A 23987-nucleotide genomic window follows, 5' to 3' on the forward strand; every position below is an offset into this window, starting at 1 on the left:
CGTGGCATCGTCATGGACCTCGTCATCGTGCGCGATCTCCTCCTCTGGTGGACGTCGCGGCCGTGGCGTCGGTAGAGTCGGTGGTCGTGGTGGATGTCCTCGTGAGCGTGCAATGCGGAACGTAGGCAGGGAGAATGTTACGACTGGGGGTATAGGAGGGCACGGAGGGCACACAGCACGACGAAACGAGGTGGGGACCCGGCGAGAGGTCGGGACCAGCGAGAGGCACCAATATCGAACCGGCGGCCGTGGTGCGCGGCCGGAGTGCATTCCGTGAGCGATAGACGCGTATCGCACATCAGACAGTCGCCGTGAACAGGCAGATATGCGCGCGTGTGTCGTTCTTCGTGTATACGAGGTAACAACAGCTAGGTAACGATCATTTGTAAGTATTATTCAATCCGTTTCGGTGGAACGGAGGGAATCGCGTGGGAACACGATCGTGGCCACGCGCCACTAAGACAAAACGAAAAAGAAAGAAAGTAGCAGAAAAGGTGTCACAGTGAGGTTTTTCGCTTTGACCGGCGAGACGACGAAGACGGGAGGCGCAGCGGGTGCTGCCGATGTACATACGTGGTGGTGCGCGTAGCAGGGTGTGGTGTGCGGAGAACAGGTGCCCAGAAGCGCAGCTCGACCGTGAAACGAGCAGAAACCGGAAACGTACGGAGCCGGTGCTCGTACGACACAATGAATTTTCGGGCTGGCTAGTCCGTAGAGGGAACATACTCGCATGAACATCATCGGCGAGAAACCTCTTTGAGACACGGTGGTGGTTAGCGAGGTGACGAGTCATGTCACATACACCATCGAAGAGCGCGAGTCCAGCCGGCAGCCGGGGTAGCCCTAGCAGCCCGAGCACGCCACGTGGAGGCCGTCTCCGCGATAGGGTCAATTTCTTCATCGAGCTGTTCGAGGACAAAGAGGCTAGACGAAATGCCGGACAATTTAGATCGCCGACGAATCCCAGACCTTCGTCCGGACCTTCATCGCGACCATCCTCCAGAGCCAGCGATTCGTCGTTCGAGGAGAGCTTCGAACGATTGGTGGAAGAAGGCGAATTGAACGGTTCGAAGGTGGTCAAATTTGAGAAGATCACGGTGCGAAAGAGCGTGAAAGAGATCGGCAGCGGTGTGTCTGGCTCGCAACAACGAGGTTCACTCGCGGAATCGAGCAGAACACCGAGCGAGGAACACGCCCTCGAGGACTCGGCATATCAGAGTCATAGCCACGGTGCTCCAAATTATGGAAGTAAATCCAGCTCGGTCACGTCGTTCACGAGATTTCCATCCGAAGAGAGTTTGTCGCACAAGAAGGGCAGTAGCCCTCAGCATCATCTGGGCCTGGACGATCGAACGCCGTCCGAGTGGTACGCGGAATATCGTACTCAGAGCTTCCAGAACGTCGCCACCAGGATCGAATATGTGCGCAGTAAGAGCGAGTACGATGCACACATCGCCGAGATTAAAGGTATTCCTTTTGTTTCTTCGATCCGCTCTTTGTTCTTGCTGACTCCGATCGGGAAAGAGGGTGTTGCCGGTGTTCACACACCTTCAGGGTGTGTTTGATTTCGGACGCGATTGAATATTGGTCTTCAACCTTCTAATGATTTTCTTACATCTCGCAATTATTTTCGAATAGAGAAACTTTTTCATAGTTCTCGTAAGAATTAGGTATATTTTTGGTTGGAATCCCAGTTACTATAAGAAGAATCTTTAAACGATCTGCATCAGGATTGTATCATGGAAGAAAGACATTACCTGATATCGTGAAAAGTATTCCACAGATACCGATTTAATAGACGCTGATTCTAGAATTTAATTAACTCTTGTCTCAAATTAGTCGTAAACAAAGTAAAAATTAATTTTTTTGTATAAGGTCAAGGATAGCGAAATTATTCCAGATATCGCGGTGTTTCGCACGTTCTAGAGAAATAAACACAGAGGCTCTTATCGAATTTACGTAACTCTGTGATTCTCTGTTCCGTTAAATATGATACGTCATTGTGATTTATACAATGCAAATTGTTGTAATAATGGGACTCATGTTAGACGTGTTTTCGAGTTTCTTCGCAAGAACTCTCACGAATCGCTTTGATTCGGTGGACGAACAACTTCCACCACCTCTCGCCAACTTTACGAGCCACTGTCGCGACTGGAAAGAACTCCGACTTTGTCTAGCTCGATGTTAGCACCGGTCAATACTAGGAACGTTGCATCAGATAACAGTAACAATAAGAAGAAGATGATAAGATTTCTTAAAGGGTATAAACGTATAAAGATCAAGGTTCTTACATTTTCTTACACATTCCTAGTATAATTAACCGTCATTTGTTCTCCATTTTGTCTTATTATTCGATAAATTATCCTTCATTTAATTGGCCGTTGATTCAATTGATCAACGACTTCTTCGAGTTTCACGATCGATCTATTTACACTTAAATGGGTTTTGTCGGTTCTCCGATAGTTGAACGCTACGGTTGATACCTTCCGGTGACGATGATCGATCGCCCGTCGTGGAAATTAAAATAAAATTACGCATTGACCTAGATTCACCGACGACACACGATGGCGATTCATTACTCATCAGTCTGAAAGGACGCCCTAGGTCCTTTTTATTCTTTCTCACGTTGACAATCGACAGTTACCAAGCGTGCGACAATAAAAATCGATGAATTCCCTTGTTACAACTTTATTCGATTGAATTTTATCTGGTCTTTCTATGTATGTATGAAATCGGTTTAATTCGTATCTGACTCGAACCAAGTTGTCAGCAAGACTCGTGCTTCTCAATGTAGCTAATCGATTCAAGTCGAATCCTAATTATCAAGATACATATGGTAGCTTAACTAGAACATGAAACAATCCTAAGCCAAATCAAATTTTTGTAACCGATATACGTGACTCAGCCCTAAGTGAATATAATCTTTTACTACGTACTCGACCACTTTAATTCGAATTTAATTCGATACTAAGCCAAACTCAATTTTTGTAATGAAAATACAATGCTTAATCCAAATCTAATTCAATTTGAATCTCTTTCATAAAGCTACAGTTTCTCGTATCTTTCCCAAAGGTACTTTCAAACGCGAAGAATTCATTGTGGCTCGCGTTAGATAATATTTACCTGGTAAATTGCATAATACCAATCGATGTTATATGTAATACCATAACACCTACGGAAATAGATCAATGTTACCGTAATACCCGCTGAATCCTATTGAAATCAGTTTACTTCGTATTATCTCAAATTTTCATGATTCTCTTCAAGAATCATTTTCTCCTAGAACCTTTTCCTCCTAGAACATTTTCTTACTGTTACCGTTGTTTTAGATAATGTCACGTAATTAAAATTTCCAATTAAGCGTATTGTGCAGCGATATTTCGACATGAAAAATAAAATTGCGATCGCTCAAGTTTTAATTTCCATTTTCTCTTCCGTTTTCAAATCGCGTCGGCGTTTCTCGCTTAACAGAAAGGAAGGGACGCGGACGAAGAACCTGGCTTTCTCAGCGATCAATAAGTTATTCGCGGCCGTTAAGTACCATATTAGCAATTCCCTCATGGGGACCTCGTGGTACTTTCCTTGGTGGCGACACACGTTCGCGACCAACCGGATCGACTCTTACGAAACCGTGGCGAACACGGAACGACGTGCTCGTCGTCGCAAGAACTTGAAATAATCAGCGAGGATTAGATAAGGGAAAGACGTTCTTAACTGGTTTTACGTCTAAAATAGATAACGCGGAACGCAGTCATAAGGGTCGGACCTGGTTAAACCAGTCGTTTGAAACTCGATGTAACGAACAAGGTCTGATACGTCGTTGCCATTTTGCGGTGATGCGATTTTTTGCAATTTGGAAAATTTATATTTGCGATATTAAAACTACTGGATTTGTCTATATGACGGAGCCTTTATCCTTTATAGAAATTTGATAGATTTACATTTTTTCTCTGAATTGCTGGATAAATGTTTTAGAAGTTACGTCGTTCGTCTGCATCGGGCTTCATGTCGCGTGAATCTTTATCTTCTTTGTTTCTTGATCGTCATCGTTGATCGATAACGTTAATTTGCGGTTTACGCTCGATAATCGCATTGCCCATGCTCAACACTTCGCACTACGTGGGATAAACCGGAAAGATCGGTTGTCGACAAGTGGACAATATTTTCATGGCCACGGTTGACATCGCCGCTATTCAAAATACGTAACACGTAGAATACGAACAATACAAGCCATTTCGTTGTAATTTTCCCGCGCTACATATTCATTATTCTAATAAAGTGTCTAAGAACTTCTTCTAAAACGACAGGTAAAGAATAGAACGTCTACAATTCAAACATTAAAATTAAACGACCAAAGTACGAAACTTATCCAAACTGGTTTTGTCCAAATTAAGATGGAGGATACGCGAGAAAAAGAATTTTTAGCTATATATTTTCGAAAAGGTCGTATCTACCAAATACATCCTTTTAATTTTATAAAATAACGATTAAAAAATCCCACAAAATTTATATCTACAAAATTTCCATGAAAAAGTACGAATCGATCGTTTTGACAATGCTGCTGGCGTAAATGTCAATCGATACCAACAAAATTAATAAAACTAGTCAAACATCGTCCCGTGTTACATCGTTCATCGTTTTTTCGAAAACGAAAGTAAAATTTGAGTTGCTGTACAAAGGTCGAATATTAAAAAACCGCAAAACGTTTGCGATCGTGGTATCGAATAGCCATTGATTGGTTGTGCTTCGTTTACGAGACGTTAGTCGTTATCTTGACCTAACAAGCTTCGTTTTATTTGCATTCGCGAGCAATAGACCGGTTCGTTGCCCTGTTTCTCGATCAACCAGAAAACGATTCGCGTATGGCGACTATCGCGACTAACGTTTACTGGTATCGGTGCCAAAATGTATCCGTGTCTCTTCATATTTTCGGTAACTTTGCTTTGCTTATTCGCGTCTGATTCGGCTACCAAACACCTTGCGTCTAAACTTTCCTGATAACTCTGCTCTACTTTTTCCTCGTTTTTCTCAAGCAGAACATTCAGGCATGCTAAATTACTTTTTTCCAACTTTCTTGGCCGTCTACTCAACTTTAATTCACACTCGTCGACATTTTCATTTAGGTTTCGCCGATTTCACTCCCAACTGCATGCTATCATATTCGGCGAAACAGATTGCCATAATCTGCATAGTCGTCTTTCAAACCATTTTTTATTCGACGGAAAATATTCGAAATTTTATATGAAAGGGATTGAATATTTTCAAACTTTCCATGATATACAGTCGCTTTTAAAACTTTCCGTTTCATAAATGCCACATTATTGAAATTAAAAAATTATTGTTGAAATAAAGTACGCGATATAATTATACGCGATATATTTATTTGCTAACGGAGGTGCACGAAGATTTCTATATCCGTTGAAGATCCTTTTAATGTTATCCATGCGTTATTTAAAATAAATGTTTCAAATCAATAAAATAAAGAACTACGTCAATGCGAGCTTAATAGAAATTATCTGCTTATCGGGTTCAGGCTTCGATTAAGAACAAAATTTTCCTCGTCGAGCTAATATAATATAAATAGTCGACGACATTTGCACGTGGCAGAAGTACAGAGAGCGCGAAAACAGCGGGACAGTGTTCGATTTAATTGAACATAGTCTTCCTTGATCGGGAGGACGGAATCGAACGGTCGGCGTTCAGATAACGCAAACAGCGCCCACGTTAAGAAAAGAACGACGGTGAGAGCGAGGTCAAGGTCTCCTGCGGTTCTCTGGTCCCCCAACTTATTAAATCCTTACGTCACGACACGTTGGCCAACGTACGAATCAGGCATCCATCGAATCGGCCTTCGAGTTATCGAAATCGCAATCTCGTCTCTTGTTGGAATTCATAGGTATCGCGTGGCTCACTTGACTAAGCGTTTTAAAAAGAAAAGATATGTTGCGTCAGCAGCTACGATATTACGCTGACAAACGATCGTCGTTATGCGACACCCGAGTCCTGACATACGAATTTCGTAGGAAGAATCGAGGAAAAGAACGTCGAGGAAAACGCGTCTGCTTTGCAGAATTTTCTAGAATCGATGGAGTTCTGCCTACGGTTTGTAATGTACAGATGAGTAGATTCAGCGTCAGTAGTCGGACTAATCGGCCAATCGGGCGATAATTAAAACTCCAACGATAAATAAATTATGATTTTACGTTATTTAGATCTCTAAATTAAAATAATAAATAAAATGAAAGTAACATACATGAACTTGAACCGAAGATATTCGAATGAAAAGCAAGCACAGTGGAATAGTACTTTGGAAGATAACCGCTGGAGTAATCAATGAAACATTAAGTATATGGATTTAGAACTAACGAAGCTCTTCCACTCATGGAACGTTAAATGAAAACAATGAGCAAATGAAAAGAGCTCAATATGAAATCCTCGATTCTTGGAAGAGATAAAATCGATATAACGAAATGCTCGATAACGTGATACGTTCGATTTCACGATAAGCACCTTAAGTCAGGTGTAATAAATTCGACCAAGGGAATGAATGACAGTTGCGTAAAAACGACGAGGTTCGCCGTCGAAGAACAAACGATCGTTTGTCATCCGCGATGAAAAATGTACGTAACGATTGTTAGGATTCATGTCGAGGCAGCGTGTTTCAGAATCTGACACGATCGAACGTGTAGCATTGTGTTGCGTATAAAACGTAATATAGTAACTCGTATTAATAGTAAACGATGACGTTATTGGGCGTCAGTTCAAGGCTACGCTCCGAGCGTACTCGCTTTGTCTGGAACCTTTTGCTCCGTCTTTCCTTCTCCAACCTTTCCCATTCCTATATTTTCTCTCTCTGTCAGCCATATTTTGACTGTTCTCGTCTTTCTTCCACGTCTGGTTTTTAAGGCAATCTTCAGTTTTACGATTCTTCTTCCCCTTCTCTCGTTTCACGATCCCCTTCTTCTTCTTCTTCTTCTTCTTCGCCCGTTGCTCAATGAAAGGGAAGACTCTGCAAACTTTCCATATTTCTGTTACTCAAATTTGCTTGGTTATTCGTTGTTACCGTTGAAATTATTGTAAATCCTTATCCACGCTTTCGATCGTAACAGACGCAATCGAAAATATCTAAAATTAATCGAGATATCTTTCATCATCGCGTCTGACGTGCATTGTTATATACATTTGCTTGGAATCTTTTTTGGCGAAGGCGTCAAGATGGCGTCAAAGTTACCTTTACATTTTCTTCAAGCGAGTCATTCTGCTTCGAGCATCTCCGTTCAATTCGTATATAATTCATATTTCATCCGCGAAATTCCAAATTTATTGCTTCGAGCTTATACAGAACTCGAGAGCCCTCGAGAGTGTAAGAACTAATAGCAACTCGAGAACTAATAATTCCAATGATCCGAGTCAAGATAGAGATCATCTTTACACAAATTCTAAAGATTACCATCGTCGAATAGAAATTTCATGAATCACACGGTAAATCAAAAGCAGTAGATTACATTGTTTTCCTTTTTATCGTATTGAAAGCCGTAACAAGCGTCACGGTAGCAACAATTTGTTCCTCTTGCTATTGTACGGTATTGTTCTTTTCTTTAACGATTATAGCGTCTATAAAACATCATACATCATAAAACCATATAGAAAATATTTTACGTCTCACAGTCACGGTTATTATCCCTTTACAAAACGAATAAACGATTTACCAATTATACTTCGAATAAAGGAAACAGATTACAACACGTTATTTTGCTTTTCATCGTGTCTGGCGTATCTATCCGCTTCCGTCCGGTTTCTCTCGATACCGGTTCTATCTCGTCTACCTGCTACAGACGCCAACCACCTCGTTCTATCTGCAGCTAGATCCGCTAACTTTATCTTCGTCTAGTCAGGCTGGTTAGTCGTCTGAACCGGGCGAACGAGAAGCGCGAAATTGCAGAGCGCGCGATTTAACAAGGGGGAAGGACTTCCTGATGAGGAATCGGCGCAACCTGCCAATCCAATTGGGTCGATCGATAATCTGCTAGCGAGCCGGCGTTCATATTACGGGGCTTTAATCGCGAATGAAAGACAAATTCGATCCAAGATGTTACGAACAACGTGTTTCTCTAGGCTTCGTGGTAATCGGATTCCGTTTCTTTTTTTTTCTTTTATCCAAAGTCGTACAAGTGATATTTTACATTCACGCATTATCGCGGATGATCCATAGGTTTGATAACGATCCGACGGATCTCGAAATCGATAGAGATAGATCGTTTCGTTCGAGTTATTCGAAAATAAAAGACGAAAGGTGCCACAGATACATCGTGTTTATCGAATATTACTTTTTTACTTTCTCTGATTTTTGTCTAACGCCAAGTTAGATCTTGAAAATGGTAGCGGTAAAAATGAATAAAAATCAGGGAAGAATTAACGAAATAATATTTAGCGATCGAAAACTTTGGCTTATTCGTAGGAACGACGACCCAGCGCCTGGTCGCTTGAAATCTCAATTTCTTTTTTTGCTTGCCACGGTAATTTAAAACAGCGTCATATATTCGACAGTAACGCCTTTGATAGTTTATATTTAGAACGTAATACTTTAGGTGTAACACTCGCGATGTGCCATTTTTGCGCGCACATGGCGTGCAGGTGCGTTCCCATTCAGAAACGCCTGGCAATTATCGTCGATGAGCTCGCAACATCTTGGAAATTGAATGGAGTATTCGTTACTAGACCAAACATAGACCAAGTACCTCCCGTTAAGCGATTACCTATCCCTTAGACACGTGATGGACAGGGTTAAGCCATTATGACAGCTTGCAAACTCTATATTCTATATTCGTCCGTCGATCATTGAAAATGTCGCGCTAGGGACGTAAATATCATCGAAAAATAAAAACAAAATTCTTGCCACTTCTTTGAAGTAAAATAAATAGAAGATAACGTCAATAATGACGTCATTCTTATTTTATTTATTCCGTTAAGTAATAGTAATTTAAGAAGCAGAATTTGCAATTTTAATAAACACTGATGTAAGAAAAATGAAACCCTCTAATTAGAGGAATCAACCCTCTAATGGATGGTCTGAATATTCTTTTTCTTACAAAAAGTTTTAATCGATACTCGTAGGTCGTAACTACAAGGCTAACGCCGTAACTAGATCACTTTTTGAATTGAGACGCTTACAATTAGCATCATGCGATACTTGAGAACGAAGTTACGATAACGTTCAAAACGTTTGAGATATGCCAAACCTCGTAACAGAACCGAACAGTTCAATTTAATTTAATTTAATTTAAGCCCTATAAATGATTACTATGTCGATCTAAAGTTTCGATGTCTGACCAAGAACCGAACGAATCTACTGAAAGATTCTAATGATCACAGGGAACTGATCGATAACGTCGCGTCGATGACATTGCTCAGACTCCTAAACGCCATTTACTCGAGACTTTAATAAATTACTGGCGCGGTAAACATCATAGCGCAAGAGTTGCACACCAGCAGCCTCGTGTTTTCTATTTATAAACGTGATACTTTTATTCCAAACGCGTCGTTAGTTTCAAGAAAAGAGAGGTTACGCGATTCGAGATTCGTTTCTCCGTCTTCTTCTTTCTCTCTCTTTTTATCTGTCGTCTCAACCTTGCGAATCTCGTTAGAAAAAACGAATGTTCCCCTTACTACTCGACCTCGATCGACTGGCGTACGGGCGAGTTTACAGCCTATTCGAGGACGAACGTCGATTTCATACGAGGATTAATCGCAGAAAGACAACTTCGGCAAGGATTTCAGCGGTCGAGGCACGGTCGGCACGCACGCCACGAATTTTCTCCAATTTGCTTGACGAGCAACCATGGTCGGCTGGCGGCATGCGATCTTACCTCATCCCCTCTGCACTCTCATTAGGAAGTAATTAACAAACAATCACGCGTACAAACACACGGTCGTCCTTTTTTAATGCAGAGCGATCGTGATGACCCGGCATAAATTCCGTTCTTTTGTTTCATTTCATTTTTTAATTTATCATTTCCACGAAGAATATCCCGTTGCCTGGAAAATTATTTAGGCGAAATATTGTCTCGCAAATGGAGCAGCGAATATTGAAAACTGTAGGAAGAATAGGATTCGTCGAATTACGGAGATCTATAGAAATTTTATACGAAAACGATATTTGATATTTTCCCTAGTCTAATAAGTTACCATTTTGATAATAAACCAGTTTCTTTTAGCCGACTCTTTTGATTATTGAAAATTAATTTTTTACTTTAATTAATTTTTAATATTTCCTCTCGATTGTTCTTGTTGGTTCCGCTGATCGAAACCTTTCGGAAATCGTAGTTGGAACGAATTGATCGACAGAGTTATTGGCTGGAACTCTCAAAACTTCGACCCTCGAACACCTCTCACATCGTGTGTGCAACTGCATGCATAGTAAATGGCGTGCAGTTGCATTCGATAATTGGAAGTTAGGCTTTCGCGTTCTTACGAATGCGGCTCTTTAGGAAAGTCGTTGCAGTGAACATTATTATCCCGTTGTGTAAACTTGTTGCTGAAGCGAGCTCGCGAGCCATTTTCCACGGTAATCATCTCTAGGAAACGTAAGTTAAGACGTACTTCACCTTGATGCTTATCTCTTCGTAATGTATTTTTGAAACGTTTTGAAGAGTTTGAGCATCGATAGACGTGGAACGTATCACGATGCGGAGGTTAAGTTTTATACATTGCGGTTTCAGTTGTATAATAGATCAATCGTCTTATCGCGCTGGGAATGTCAAGGCCTTGCTTCGTTATCTCAACCACCGTCTTGTGATCATGCTTGTTTAACGATCGTGAATTTCTTTCGCTAATATGACGAAAACAAACGTTAGATTGCCGTCTGTGATTAATTGTTTTTCTCTTTTTTAAATCTAATTCCTTTACCTTTATAAACCTTCAGACAATCTGAGAAAGTTCTGCGATATCTCTTGGTGTTTCTATTATACGATGCGATCTTTCATAGTTATTATGTTCGATTGCTATCTATACCAGAATTATCTATGACACAAAGGCGCGACTGACGAAGTGATAAGAGAAAAAAGGCAAAATTGAAATGTTTCTCTTTATCTTCAGATATTATGTTCCATTCCTTATGATCTGCCGGGACATAGAACCGTGTAAATATAGAGTAACGCGGTGTAATAAAAATACGCAGAAATACACGGCTGATGAACCAAAGGAAATCGTAGATTCGTCACGGGTATCGTTTGTACGTCGTGATGAATTCGATATCCTTTGTAAACAGGAAATACAGAGTGATTCCTTTCATCAACCAACGGTAGTTTACTACACGAAATCAACCCCAACACGTAGGAGTTTCCTTAGATTACTATTAACTCGTTTTTATCAAAACCATGTTGTGTTTCTATTTATCTGATTAGTAGATTTAATGAAGCTTTTAAATGAGAAGCAACGACGGAGAATAAAAATACATCGATGATTATATTCATAATGTGTTTTTGTAATTTCATGCAAAAATTGCGGGCAAAATATATGAAAGAAGATAAAATGTACGAAACGACGTAATAGAATCGGCATAGAATACGTTTTATATAGAGATCGGAATGATATGTATCGGACAAAGTATTTCAAAGACTCAAGCTGTTAGAGTAGACGTGAGACTGGAAAATGGGACAAAGTGATCGATGAAGCAGACATCCTTCTTCGAAAGGATCAAGAAAACGGACAAGTTCACGAGATTGCAGTTGGACGGAATGATGAGAAGCTCGAGCCTTGTGAAATCGAGTCAGGAAAAGAGAACAAGGTGAGATGACGCGGGGAAAAAGTAGCCTTGCTCGATTTTCCCTTTTTCAAAAAGCATTTTCTGTTACACGGACTAGGATTACCGGATGATCGGCACCGGAGAACCTTCGTCAATTTCACGAGATTGAAGTCAAGTAAAGAGAATAGAGGCCACGATCTAAAACGAGAAATAAAGGAAACTATCTATTATTTTTCTCGTTGGATGAAACATAATTTAGTATACGAAATAGAATCCTTACTCCATCATGAACACCCATCTGTGTTAGTAAATTGAACTCAAACAAAGAATTATAGAGAATGGAGAGAATAAAACGAAAAAAGAAGGAAAGAATCCTCGAGTTGAAAGGATTGGACTTTAGTAAGAGAAAAAAAAAAGGACGATAGAGAAAAGTTAATATAATCGAAAGAAAAAGGTCGATTATCTTCCTTCCCAAGGACACCTACGATTTGGCTCATTAACTACGCAGTTTACGTCAATCTCCATTGATTTTACGAAATCGAAGCGAAGGAAAGGAACAAGGTGATTCGCACGAAAAGGAAAAGGAAACTCGATCGATTCCCCTTCTCTCGTAAGAGAGACACAGGCGCTATCAAGCATATGAGGTCATCCACGAGAATTTGTCTCATTTCACCGATCTCGCTCCGTCCTTTTCTCGCCTTCTGCTTTCAACATCTCCGCGTTGTGCAGGCTGAACGAAAGCGCTAAAAATACGAATTTATATGCGCGACTCGTGTTATGCGTGTGCCTCTTCCCAAGTAAAAAAAAAAAAAAAAAAAGAATGGAAAGAGGGGAGAAAGCTGAGATCATTTTAAAATGTCAGGCTTACCGTTCGTCGATGGAAAGGAGAAGAGACGAAGAGAATACACGGATACAAAGACAGAAGAATTTCTAGAAAGGCAATTGCTTAATTTAGTGGTTCGTTAATTGGCCACGGGTTCGACTCTATGCAGATAGCTACCGAGAAAGATACATTTTTAGAAAATCTTCAGTATCTCCATCGAATGCAAATCAGTTACGAATACTTTGACACGTTTGATTTACACGTGGATCCTCGAACTAACGTTATCGATCAAGTTTTTCGCAATTTCAAGTTTCAAGTTGGCGTTATTAATGAATTCGTGGGACTATAATACGCGCAAGAAATGTCAGGAACATCGAATGACCACTTCTGTCGGGCTTCGACGTGATCGTGTCGATTGTTTCTGTTTAATTACGTTTGGTAAAACGTGACTCGGTTGCACGTCTGATACCCGTTATCTAGCGTCGAGACACGTTCGCCTTGTAAAATAGGGACTTAACGAGCAGATTGCAACGTTTCGTACGACGAGCCTGCGCAAGCGTTAAGATAGGTCGGAATTTACTCGTTGCTGATGCAATTTCATATCTCATATTTTATATATTTTATGTTTTAACGCTTTTTACTGTTACGTTACAAATTACAGATAATTTCTATTCCATTCGAAGATTCATCTACGAACACTGCTTGTATTCATGATACAATAAGTAGAATGGAAAATTCGCAGACGAATAATTTGGCGACGAAAAGGTTAAAGGTGAATTATGCACAAGCATTTCTAACACAACCACTCGCAAGCCTAATGATCATTAGCATATAAGTACATCTATACACGTTCGTCATGCGACGCACAGTAGATAAGTAGCTTGCTTAGTCAGACACAGCCTATTGAATTATTTCTTTCGTGAAAAGCGACCGCGCCTTAAGGACGATGCAACCAACGGTAAAAGTCTCACGAATGCTGACCTGAAAATACGAGGGGATTAATCGTCTTTTCGTCGTCCAGAAACACCGCCATTTTACGATGCACGCGAACACAGCCTCGATTCTTTTTTATTCTCTGCAGGAACGTTACATTCGACCGTACCAGTGCACGAATCGTATTTCTTTAAAATTTATCGCACGTCTCCCAATTGCTACGACTCCCATTATCGTTCCATTAAGCCGCCAATAAAATGTCAAATCCCCGTAATTTACAACTAATAACGTAATTCCCTGTTTACACTCGGTCTTACGACTCATTCTCTTTTCCTTTTCTACTTTCAATTTCTTTTCACCGGGTAGATACCTCGGTTCGGTCCATCCTCGAGTTTTTGCTCTCGTCTCCGATCAACTAGCCGTCACGGTGAACGGTTAAATTACATCGTTCCCGCGAAACGTGTAATTTTACGGTGCATTACGTGTGCATCAATCACGTGCTCTTGTAATTTCCCAATGCTGTGTGAATTAATAAACCAGCCACGGCTAATAGATAGTCCAGAGCTTTAATCGTTTCGAGATGGATTTTTCTTTTAACAATAAATATATAGCAACGATACAATAACATAGACTGTACAATAGACTCAACTTTGACAAAATATAGGTTGATCGTAATTTTTTAAATACGATATGTCCTTTTATCGTATAATAGAATCCTACGTCCCAGTAGATCTCAATCCAGCCATCTTCTTAAGTTAGTTACCGTGCGATATATATTGTACCATTAGTCTCGTAAAGGGTGTTTTTCATTTAACGCTAGTTACATCTTTCTCTCGACGTGTCATCAATGAGAATATCGTTCGCGTGATAATAATAGAACGTTGATATAGTCGCGAGTAGAAATATTCGAGTGTCGAATTATGTATATGCGAGTGCTCTCAACCATATTTAAAAGCCCTGACTCATCTATCACGTTAAGATACAAGAAATGGCTATTAGCAAACAATGTGATAGCTTCCCACGAGTGGCCACCATGATCTACATTTCTATAGCCTCGATCGAACAACTTGATGCTCGAGGTTGCCTCCCCACCATAAATCCAACAATACGAAAGTATGGAACTTGAACATCATATGAATATTCAGATTATTTAGCTGTTAAAATATCGCATTAGCATGTTTATTGCGGATTCGTCATCTTTGATGCTGTACTTGATACCGTGCAATACTTGCCTTTATATCATGAAATTTTACGTATGTGTCTGATTTGAATTATTGTGAAATATCGTTTCGTCATTTCGTGCCACTTGGTTCGCGTTTTGCGCAAAACTACATTGCACATATACCATGAAAATTTATATGTTTATGAACAGAATTAAAGAAGCAGGACCTAGACTGGCCAAATAGTATATCGAGTACTATACTACATGTGTTTTTGTATTTTTAAATTGCTCATAAACACGTAAAAGCTCGTGGCGTATATATAATCTGAAGGTACAAGCCAACTCGAATCCGCGTCGTGAGCTCGTTAACACGCAGCCATAGAAGAATAAGAAGCATTTGACGGCAATGTGATAATAGATTTTTATTGACATAGAATAGCGGATGCAAGGGAAATATTTCTCCGACCTCGTACGTCTAGAGTCTTTTCTTCAGACCATAGCAGGAACACGCGAAAGGGGAACAAAGCAGCGTGTAATAAGCACGTCTGTCGCGAGAAGTGACAGAACGCACTGTGTATGCAGATCACGTATGCGTGCCAACAGCGACTACACACGAGCTTCTTCGTCTTGCACGCACGTGCAGCGTGAGCACTTTTTAATTGACCCTCGGTCCCTAGCGACTTTTCCTCTTGCGAGCTTATCGACGCCAACGATCCATCGTCCAGTGTGCTCGTTCCCAAAATAAGAGCCATGCATCCCTTGAAACGTGATTTATAATACGATTCACGATAGAGATTACGGTGTTTTTCGCGGGAACACCGTAATTAGGCTTGGTCTGAACGTTTTTCGTGCGAAGACGAAGGGTGCATAAAATTAGAAACGCTGGGAATTCGCGAATTTTGCTTGTTCCGAGCCACTCTGTACGAGTTCTCTGCAATTTCGCGTTGTTTACGATCGCTCAAAATATTAACCTGTAAAATATCAACCGATTAATTAATTCCCCCAACTATCCTTAGAAAGTGGCAAGTTCGGAAGAAAAAGGAAATTGTCCGATCGTGGATATCTTTCGTATCCCATAGAATAAAATACGTTTCAGAGTACTACAAGCAACCGAGAATGCTTTTAAATTGCGAACTAATAGACGTCGTGAGATATAAGCAAGATATTACTAGATGGAGTCTATCAATGTCACGTGTAGGCTACGAACGTTTCTTTAACGAAGGTATTTTAACGTCAACGTCGCGAAGCGAGTAACGTAGTAGTATGCGTACTTTTATCTAGAGTTTTCTAGAACGCGAAAGGATAATAAGACAAATCCAAGCATATCGTTCCGTATGTAAATTTTGTAGAAAGTATTACATTGTTGGTTATCTTGATAAAAAAGAGTTCTGGGGTAGCGTTGCAAATGGGAATGGAATGGCACAAAGGTTAACGTAATTGAGAACGAACGTGTGCTTTCTCAGCTGTTAATAGCAAAAAGAACATACGTAAATGGTTGGCAAAAAATAAAATGGCACATTGGTTCTTTCAGCTAGAAATGAATGAAACTCTATCGTATACATGATTCGGGCTACCTGGAAAGATATTTTAAAGGCCCACGTAAGAGCGTGAACGTTTACTGCCAATAAAAGCAGTCTATTCGACGCGGCATACGCGCATGGCTAAATTTACTACGTGGGAAACTGGTTTCAGCTACTTCGTGGCGATACCTTCTCTATACCACTCCGATCGTCAGTTTTTATTCTCCAATTAACCATTTAACAGAAGATTCGATCAGTTTATATGCGATACGTGGAGCAATACCGATTTCAAGCTGAGAGCGTGATTTCTAACTCGATTTACAGTTCACACAACGCAACGATCACGAGGCTCCGCAATTGTCGATGACGTAATGACAAGACTGTACGTACCATTTATTCAAACGCTGCGTACGAATATTATCGCCTATGTTTTCTCGCCATCTCCGTCACGAATTTCGTCGAATATCGTGTCATAATTATTCTTGGATCTCAATATCGATTATTTAACGATACGGTATTCGAATTGCAAATTCCACGACAGTCATGATACCTAGATCACGATACATATAAAGGATATTTTTCAAACTTGATAAAACCAGTTTTTTTCGTACGTGCTCGCTTATTGCGAGAATTAATGCGATTCGTTTATGTAATCGTGCGAAGAATTTTCACTTATCTCGCAACGCATTAAGGGGATTAAGCGTCGTGGACGATAATGAGAACCCGGACGATCGACACGTTTCGAATATCAATGACGACGGATCTACGAAGACTTCTTAGTTTCTGAAAACACTTGTTTTCTCGTCAAAAGTATTTTCAATGTTTTGCCAGTATCGACAATTAACAGACTCGTTGGTCGAATTATTCGTAAAACAACGCTTAACGAAGCTGCGAACTTAATTTGATAAACAAAGTTTATTTTGATAAACACAACTCGTTTATCCCTCATGATGCTAATTTAATTCGCATCTTGAGAACGAATTCGCATAATGCTGCAAAGTTGATGCTACCTCGAGATAAATAGTCAAATTTACAAGCTCTTTCACTAGAAATAAACAAACTGAAATTTCTCGTACAATCAGACACAAGCTTATTAGTGTCATATCGCAAATAATAGGCAGACGCGGAGAATATTCTTTCTTAAATTTAATTGATACGAGGAGCAGACGATTAATATTACTACTACGAAAATATCAAATTGGTTTTAAGATAAGCGTAGATTTAATATAATTGCGTCGTCGATTTATTAAAAATTCTCTTCTTTTCTTTTCAGACGAACAAGAACGCGTACAGAAGAAAACTTTTGTCAACTGGATCAATTCTTATCTTTCTAAGGTAAGGACAAGCACGCAGAAATTCAGATAAAACTCGTAGAAACAGCTTTCCGGAACCAAGTGACAGGACGAAGAAAACCTCGAAAAACCTTGCAGCTGTTTCTCTTCGGCAAACGATCCCTTTTCTTGAAAATAATTCCCATACACCGAATGTTACGCAAATTTTCTTGCCTCTTCTTCGTTTTTTATCGTCCCTTCTATATAATAATGCATCGTTGAAATTACCGCTCATCACGAATATCAGAAGTTCGGTGGAATAACTCGTGCCTGGCTCGCGAGTCTCGATATCGCTCCCCTACTTCCGCACTTCCGGATACTTCGAAACTTGAATTAGAAATCCCGGAACTGGAGGACGTGCATGCCCCAGAACCGGCACGACATTGCGTTCGATGCTGTCCTCTGATAGAAATAGGGAAGATTCACCTGTCGTGCTATTTTTAATTTATCCAGAAATACACGCACAAAAGCTGTAAGGAAGATTCGTTCGTCACGAAATGAAATCCAATTCGATGAGAAACGTGGCGTGAATTTAGAAAATTCCATTGACATTCATTTCGTTCGAATTTATAGTTACGACAAAATAAATAATTGTAACGACTGCTTTCTTTTATACAGTTAGGTATTTTTATTTTCTTTTTCGAAATTTTTGAATATGCATTCTCGATTGTCGTATACAAGTTTCGTTGTGAGTGTCGAGAAACAAGAGAGGAGAGTATCGATGATCGAAATCGCTTTCAGAGAAGTCCACCGCTTCGAGTGGACGATTTGATCGAGGACCTCAAAGATGGTACCCGCCTACTCGCATTGCTTGAAGTTCTGTCCGGCGAGAAGCTGGTAAGTTTCAGCAACGGTTGTCCTGTAACTCTCGATCGATGAAATACGCTCGTACGAAACGCGTTTGTCTGTTCGCAGCCGGTGGAAAGGGGCCGAAACCTGAAGAGACCGCATTTTCTTAGCAACGCAAACACAGCGCTTCAATTCTTACAGAGCAAAAAGGTGAGTAATCGTACTGTTCAAAGATCCAAAACTACAATTCCGAAACTTCAAATGTAAGATTGACAAAATTTTAATCGAAAATTGTTCTATGGCTGGAAAGTCGTTTAGTATAATATGCATTTCGGACTCTCTGTTGCAGATCAAGCTAGTGAACATAAATTCGTCTGATTTGGTAGACGGACGACCGCCCGTAGTGTTAGGCCTGATATGGACCATCATTCTTTACTTCCAGGTAGACGTTCTTCCACTCGTACAGTCGAATACAATCGAAGCTATTGAAAAAATCGCACACGTATTACTAGAATGCGGTAGTTGCTTAAATAAGACGCCCGTGCCACATGTAACATCGAATTACATAAACGCGTTACGATATCCGCGCGGCAGCACTGCGACGATCGTTTGCAGCGGGGATTAATTTGCTTGTGTCACGAAGTTGTTCGATCACTTTTTCTCTACCGAATTGTTTCGTGAAATCTTAGAGCAATAATTCTTTATACGAGCACACTGTTCCGTTTTTTTTAACGACTTTTTTTTCCACTTAAAGTTGATAACTTTTCTTATTAACAAAATTAATCCTCGTTAAGAGCGAAGTAAGAAATTACATTCCATTCTGCTAACCGTATTTATTCCATGAAAACAAGCTACGATCGAAGGATCGAAGGAAGGTGAGTAGCTAATTAAAAAAAAGAACTGAACAAAAAAAAAAAAAAAATAAATAAATAAAAAATTAAAAAAAGAAAAGAGATTGCCGTCTAACCTGATACGATGTTTATATGAATATTAAAGCCGTAGAAAAATTCTGTGTGTACAGAGGAGAATATTAAGTTAGCACGCACCTACATGATCTTACGCATCACCCTAGTACGCACGCTAGTCCTTCCCTTTGTGAATTTTTCTGTTCTCACCCTCGATACCCCGACCTTGTTGGTTGTTGTTCGAACTCCATATTCCGCGGTCCACTGATCGCGCGTTTTTCTAGATCGAGGAAAATACCAGAGCTTTGGAATATCTTGGACATACGTGGGGTAGTCAGAGCAGTTTAGAGAGTCTTAGTACCCAAGGATCAGCGACCAGCGAGAGGAAACGCATCAGTAGCGAGAAATGGAAGCAGGGAGCGAGGAAGACTCTGCTTCAGTGGGTCACCAATGCCCTGCCAAAGTCAGTATTTTATACATAATCTTTATATTTAGCTATTTGTCATTTAATATCCTGGTGTATAATAAGATTCCTTGTAATTTGTGCATTTGCAAAAAACGGGACACGCAATAAAATCCACCGCTTTTAACACACTATTAAAGAATGTATCACTGGAACTAGCAGGGTATTTAAATTGACCAATTAATAATTTTTCGTCAAAATTTTATCCTGTTTATGGTGCATTTCTAGCCGCGTGAATGATTCTTTTGTAAAACGTAAATAAATAATCGTTGTCTTCGTATTATATGTATATCTTTTTACATATCTTTCGCGTTGATCTCTTTGATACTAGTATCATGCTCTAGTCATTGGAAGCTCTGCCATTAAAAAGAAAACCAGAATTAAAGTGTCGAAAACAGCATTGAACCAGTGCTAATATCGCAACACTGATAATTTCCTAATTTACAGAAAGTAAATGTTACTTTTCTCAACACAGGGACATCCAAGTACGCGATTTCGGCGAAAGCTGGCGTGACGGCAACGCCTTCCTGGCCATCATCGACGCCATCAAGGCGAACTTGGTGAACATCGCGGCCATGAGAGAAGCAACGAACAGAGCTCGTCTAGCAACGGCGTTCGACGTGGCCGAATCCGAGCTGGGTATCGCCAGACTTCTCGATCCCGAGGACGTCGACGTTCCCCAACCTGATGAAAAATCTATCATGACATACGTGGCTCAGTTTTTGCACAAATATCCGGAACCAGGATCCGCCGCTTCCGATTCGTTCGCGGCTGTACAGCAGGAGTACGATAATCTGCTTGGTTGGCTGTACGAAAGGCTGAAATACCTGGAACAGATGGGTAGCTCCCCGTTGAGTTATGATGTATGTTTTGGTGTCTGTACGATTATTTTAGTAATCGAGGAACAGCGGTTTTAATGGTGTTTTTTTGTTTGAATTTTATATTCGAAGGAGTACGCCGCGTTGAAAGCAGAAGTCGAGCAACAGAGGGTTGTGTACAATAAGCTACAGCGTCTCGTCGAGACGCCTAGCATGATCAGCATCACGCGGGACTCATGGAAGCACGTGCAGGATCTGTGGAAGACCCTGGAGATGCTCGTGAGTTGAAATTTTATGAAATAATAAATAATCTATTGGGATGATTTAACAGCTAAAACAATGAAAGTTTCGACCGGCAGCTCTCAGTCTGATTGACGTTCATCTGTGTACCATGTTCGATCAACAAAGTTTGAAGTTTAACAAATTAATTATGAACATTTATTGCTCGGTAGGCAAATTGCATCGTTGACGATCCAAGTGAAGTTTCGCTCAGAAACTCCATTAATATTGAAATAAACTTTTAATGTTTTACTTAATAAATGATTGTTCGATGAATGGATAAAGATCTCGGAAGATTTTCAAACTTTTTAGAAATGCGAAACAGCAAAGTTTAAATATCAATGAATCGATGTGTGTATGGAGTGTGAAAAAATATGTTTGCCTATAAAGAATTAACTAATAAACGTAACTTGTATATAAAGATATTTTCTATTCCAATTTCGCAGATGTTACGCTGGCTCTGGCTCTTAGACTCCTATTTGCCAGGTGAATTAGGGGTTGTAGGAAGATGGTTGTGTCGCGCAGAGGACCTTCTGCTATCCGACAATGATATTCCCGAGGAAATGACAGAAGAAACCGCCAACATAATCTCGAATAAGCTCGAGGAGCACAAAAAGTTTTTCCTCGATCTTCCGTCCATGACGGAACGATTTCAAGCGGCGAGAAGTAGCGAGGCCGCGTTGAAAGTACATCCTCAACAATTGAACGAAATGGCGACCCGATTGGATAGCCTGGCGAGTCGCGCCGCCAAACGTAGAATCCGACTAAAGTTCCTGGAGCATAAGTGCTGCCTTATTGCTTTCTTGTTCCTAGTTGAAACGAAGTTGAAGAGTTGGAGCGTGAAATACGATACTGAAGAGAGTGTGCACCAGATGCTGGAGCAGTATAGAAACTTCGTATCCCGAAACAGAATTTTCCAGGAGTTCCAGAAAGCCTACCTGGACATGCAACAAGTCGTCGAGGACTACAAACGCGAAGGTGACGTAGGTGAGTGGTGATCTCTGTAATTTTATTGATTTAGGCGACGACATTTGTCCGTTAAAATTTACAAATTCTCAATTTTTTCAATTAATTTTATTTACTGATCCGATTTAGCGTCCGTTATTAAGGGTAGAGACACGAAAGTACAGTTTTCTCTAGGATAGCAAAATGACTACCATTTGCTCTGCCTTAAATTAAACAAATTTTTTTGAGTTTAAATACAGATATTAATAACGATCGTTAGATCGTAAATCACCACGATCGATAGTCTTTATTAGGAAAAACGCACGATACAAAATTAATTACCATTAATCATCTACGATTCAACGATACCAATTGAGAGTTATAAATTCCTATCGTGGACAAACGTTTACTCTACAAATATCTGTTTTGCCATGTCCTAGACACTGAAGAAAGAGCGAGCATCGATCGTTTCATGCGAGAGACCAGCGACAAGTGGAAAAGCGTGTCCATGGATTTGCGTTGCGTGCAAAGCATGCTTGAGGAAGTGGTAGCTTATTGGCGTCGCTGGAACATAATCTCCGATGAGTTCGTGACTTGGTTGAACCGTGCTGAACCTGCCTTGAACCTTCCCGAAGAGGACAAAATGGAATTCTTCCAAGATATAAGCGTGTGGAAAGACAAACACCAACAATTGTCGGACACAGTGACATTCTTAATCGCCACATCCGACGAACCAGTCGCCTTGCAATTGAAACAACGTTACACGAGTCTCGCTTCTAGATGGGACTCGCTGTTCCAGGAAGCGAAACAGTACATGCACGCTGGAGACGTGATACGAAATAGAAAAGACTACAGACAGGGCGTGGAAACTTTACAAAAGTGGCTGAGGAACGTTGAATTGGCGTTATCAGCTACTGACTTAACCTCAACCGAGAAGATCAAGGCCTACGGTGAGAAGCTGCAAGTCTTCCATAATGAAGTAGAAGGAATCGAAGATCTTTTCAAGAGTATCAGCAAAAAATTCCAGTCACTCATTCAAGATTTATCTCGAGACGAAGTAGACAAAATGATGAACACCCTGAAGAAAGAGAAGGAGGCGCTGGTTAAAGTACGAGCCTTAATACCGATGCAGCTGCACCTGTACCATCAACTTCTGGTTCAGCAGGAATCTCTAGAAGCTGGCCAGAAGGAAATAGCTACCTGGTTGGACGAAGCAGAGAGAATGTTGACCAATGTCGACTTATCAGGTGGTAGAGAGCATATTTTGGCTCAGTTAGAGCGTCATAAAGCCTTCTTCTCGAGAACTCTCTATTATAAATCCATGCTGGAGTCTAAGAACAAAGTGTTCTCCAGTATAGTGAAGTCTGTGGATAGTCACGCGGATGTAGCTACCGCAGAGGGTGGCAAAACCTTGAGAGAATTGAACGATCGGTTCAATCGAGTGTCTCAAGCGGCTCAGGCATTGGAACAACGGCTTCAGGAAGCTGTTAGATGCTGGACCAGGTTCAAAGAATGCGAACGACAGGTCTGCGAGTGGCTGTCGGTCGCTGAAACCATGATGAATGACAAACATACCGATAATAGACGATCTATAGAGTATCACAAGAACTTCTTTAGCAATGTAAATGAGAAGTGGATCCAAGACTTTGTGAACGCTGGACAAGACTTGAAGAATATTCTGCCTGTTGAGAAGCAAGCTCCTATTTTGGAAGCTGTCGAATCGCTTCAGAAACGTTGGAAGGAGGTGTTGACGTTCGCTCCTCTTCATTTAATGAGACTCGAGTTTCGCCTGGATGAAACCACGTTCCTGCAGTACCTGAAGGAGATCGAGGTGGAGGTGAATTCGGAACAGCAGGCTTTGATGAAGAATGACAATGTTGAGAATATACTGCAGAGGAATAAAGAGTTTTTCGTGAACCGTGGTACAGTTCTGGAAGTAGAGAAGTGCCTGCAGACTTTGAAGAAGATCAGCAATGCTTATAACCAGCTGATACCTAACGATACTAGCTTGTCCGAGGCTGCACAAAATGCTGAACGCCTGTGGGAGGATTCCGCTCAGAGAGTGGAACGTTTGAGGGAACAATTGAAACAAGTGCCTGAGCAGTGGGCTGCCTATAAGAAAAAGTAAGTACCGTGAAGCTGTGGATCGTCTATCGTTGACGTCTAGTAAATTTGAAGAATTTCCATTCTTCGAATTATCTTTTTACGAATCTTTTTTATTTAGATTTTTTTTTTTACGAATTTCTGCTATCTTCGTAAATTTTTATACATATACG

General features: G+C 40.6%; 1 protein-coding gene across 3 annotated transcripts in view; it reads left to right on the plus strand.

The window, feature by feature from the left end:
- Window positions 1–142: 142 nt before the first annotated feature.
- LOC100648310 (muscle-specific protein 300 kDa) overlaps window positions 143–23987 on the plus strand; it is an 80488-nt gene continuing 56643 nt past the window's right edge. The window contains exons 1-11 of one of the 3 annotated variants that reach the window (XM_048407825.1): window positions 143–1467; window positions 17455–17516; window positions 18254–18349; window positions 18428–18511; window positions 18651–18743; window positions 19153–19176; window positions 19491–19669; window positions 20145–20532; window positions 20620–20766; window positions 21213–21753; window positions 22152–23835. In XM_048407825.1, coding sequence (XP_048263782.1) covers window positions 792–1467; window positions 17455–17516; window positions 18254–18349; window positions 18428–18511; window positions 18651–18743; window positions 19153–19176; window positions 19491–19669; window positions 20145–20532; window positions 20620–20766; window positions 21213–21753; window positions 22152–23835 — 3974 coding nt within the window. In that variant the 5' untranslated portion in view covers window positions 143–791. The remainder of the gene's footprint in view (window positions 1468–17454; window positions 17517–18253; window positions 18350–18427; window positions 18512–18650; window positions 18744–19152; window positions 19177–19490; window positions 19670–20144; window positions 20533–20619; window positions 20767–21212; window positions 21754–22151; window positions 23836–23987) is intronic. The other 2 variants (XM_048407789.1, XM_012320330.3) reach the window with 2 other exon arrangements.

The sequence above is a fragment of the Bombus terrestris genome, chromosome 1, assembly GCF_910591885.1.
Source record: "Bombus terrestris chromosome 1, iyBomTerr1.2, whole genome shotgun sequence".
NCBI classification, from domain to species: Eukaryota; Metazoa; Arthropoda; class Insecta; order Hymenoptera; family Apidae; genus Bombus; species Bombus terrestris.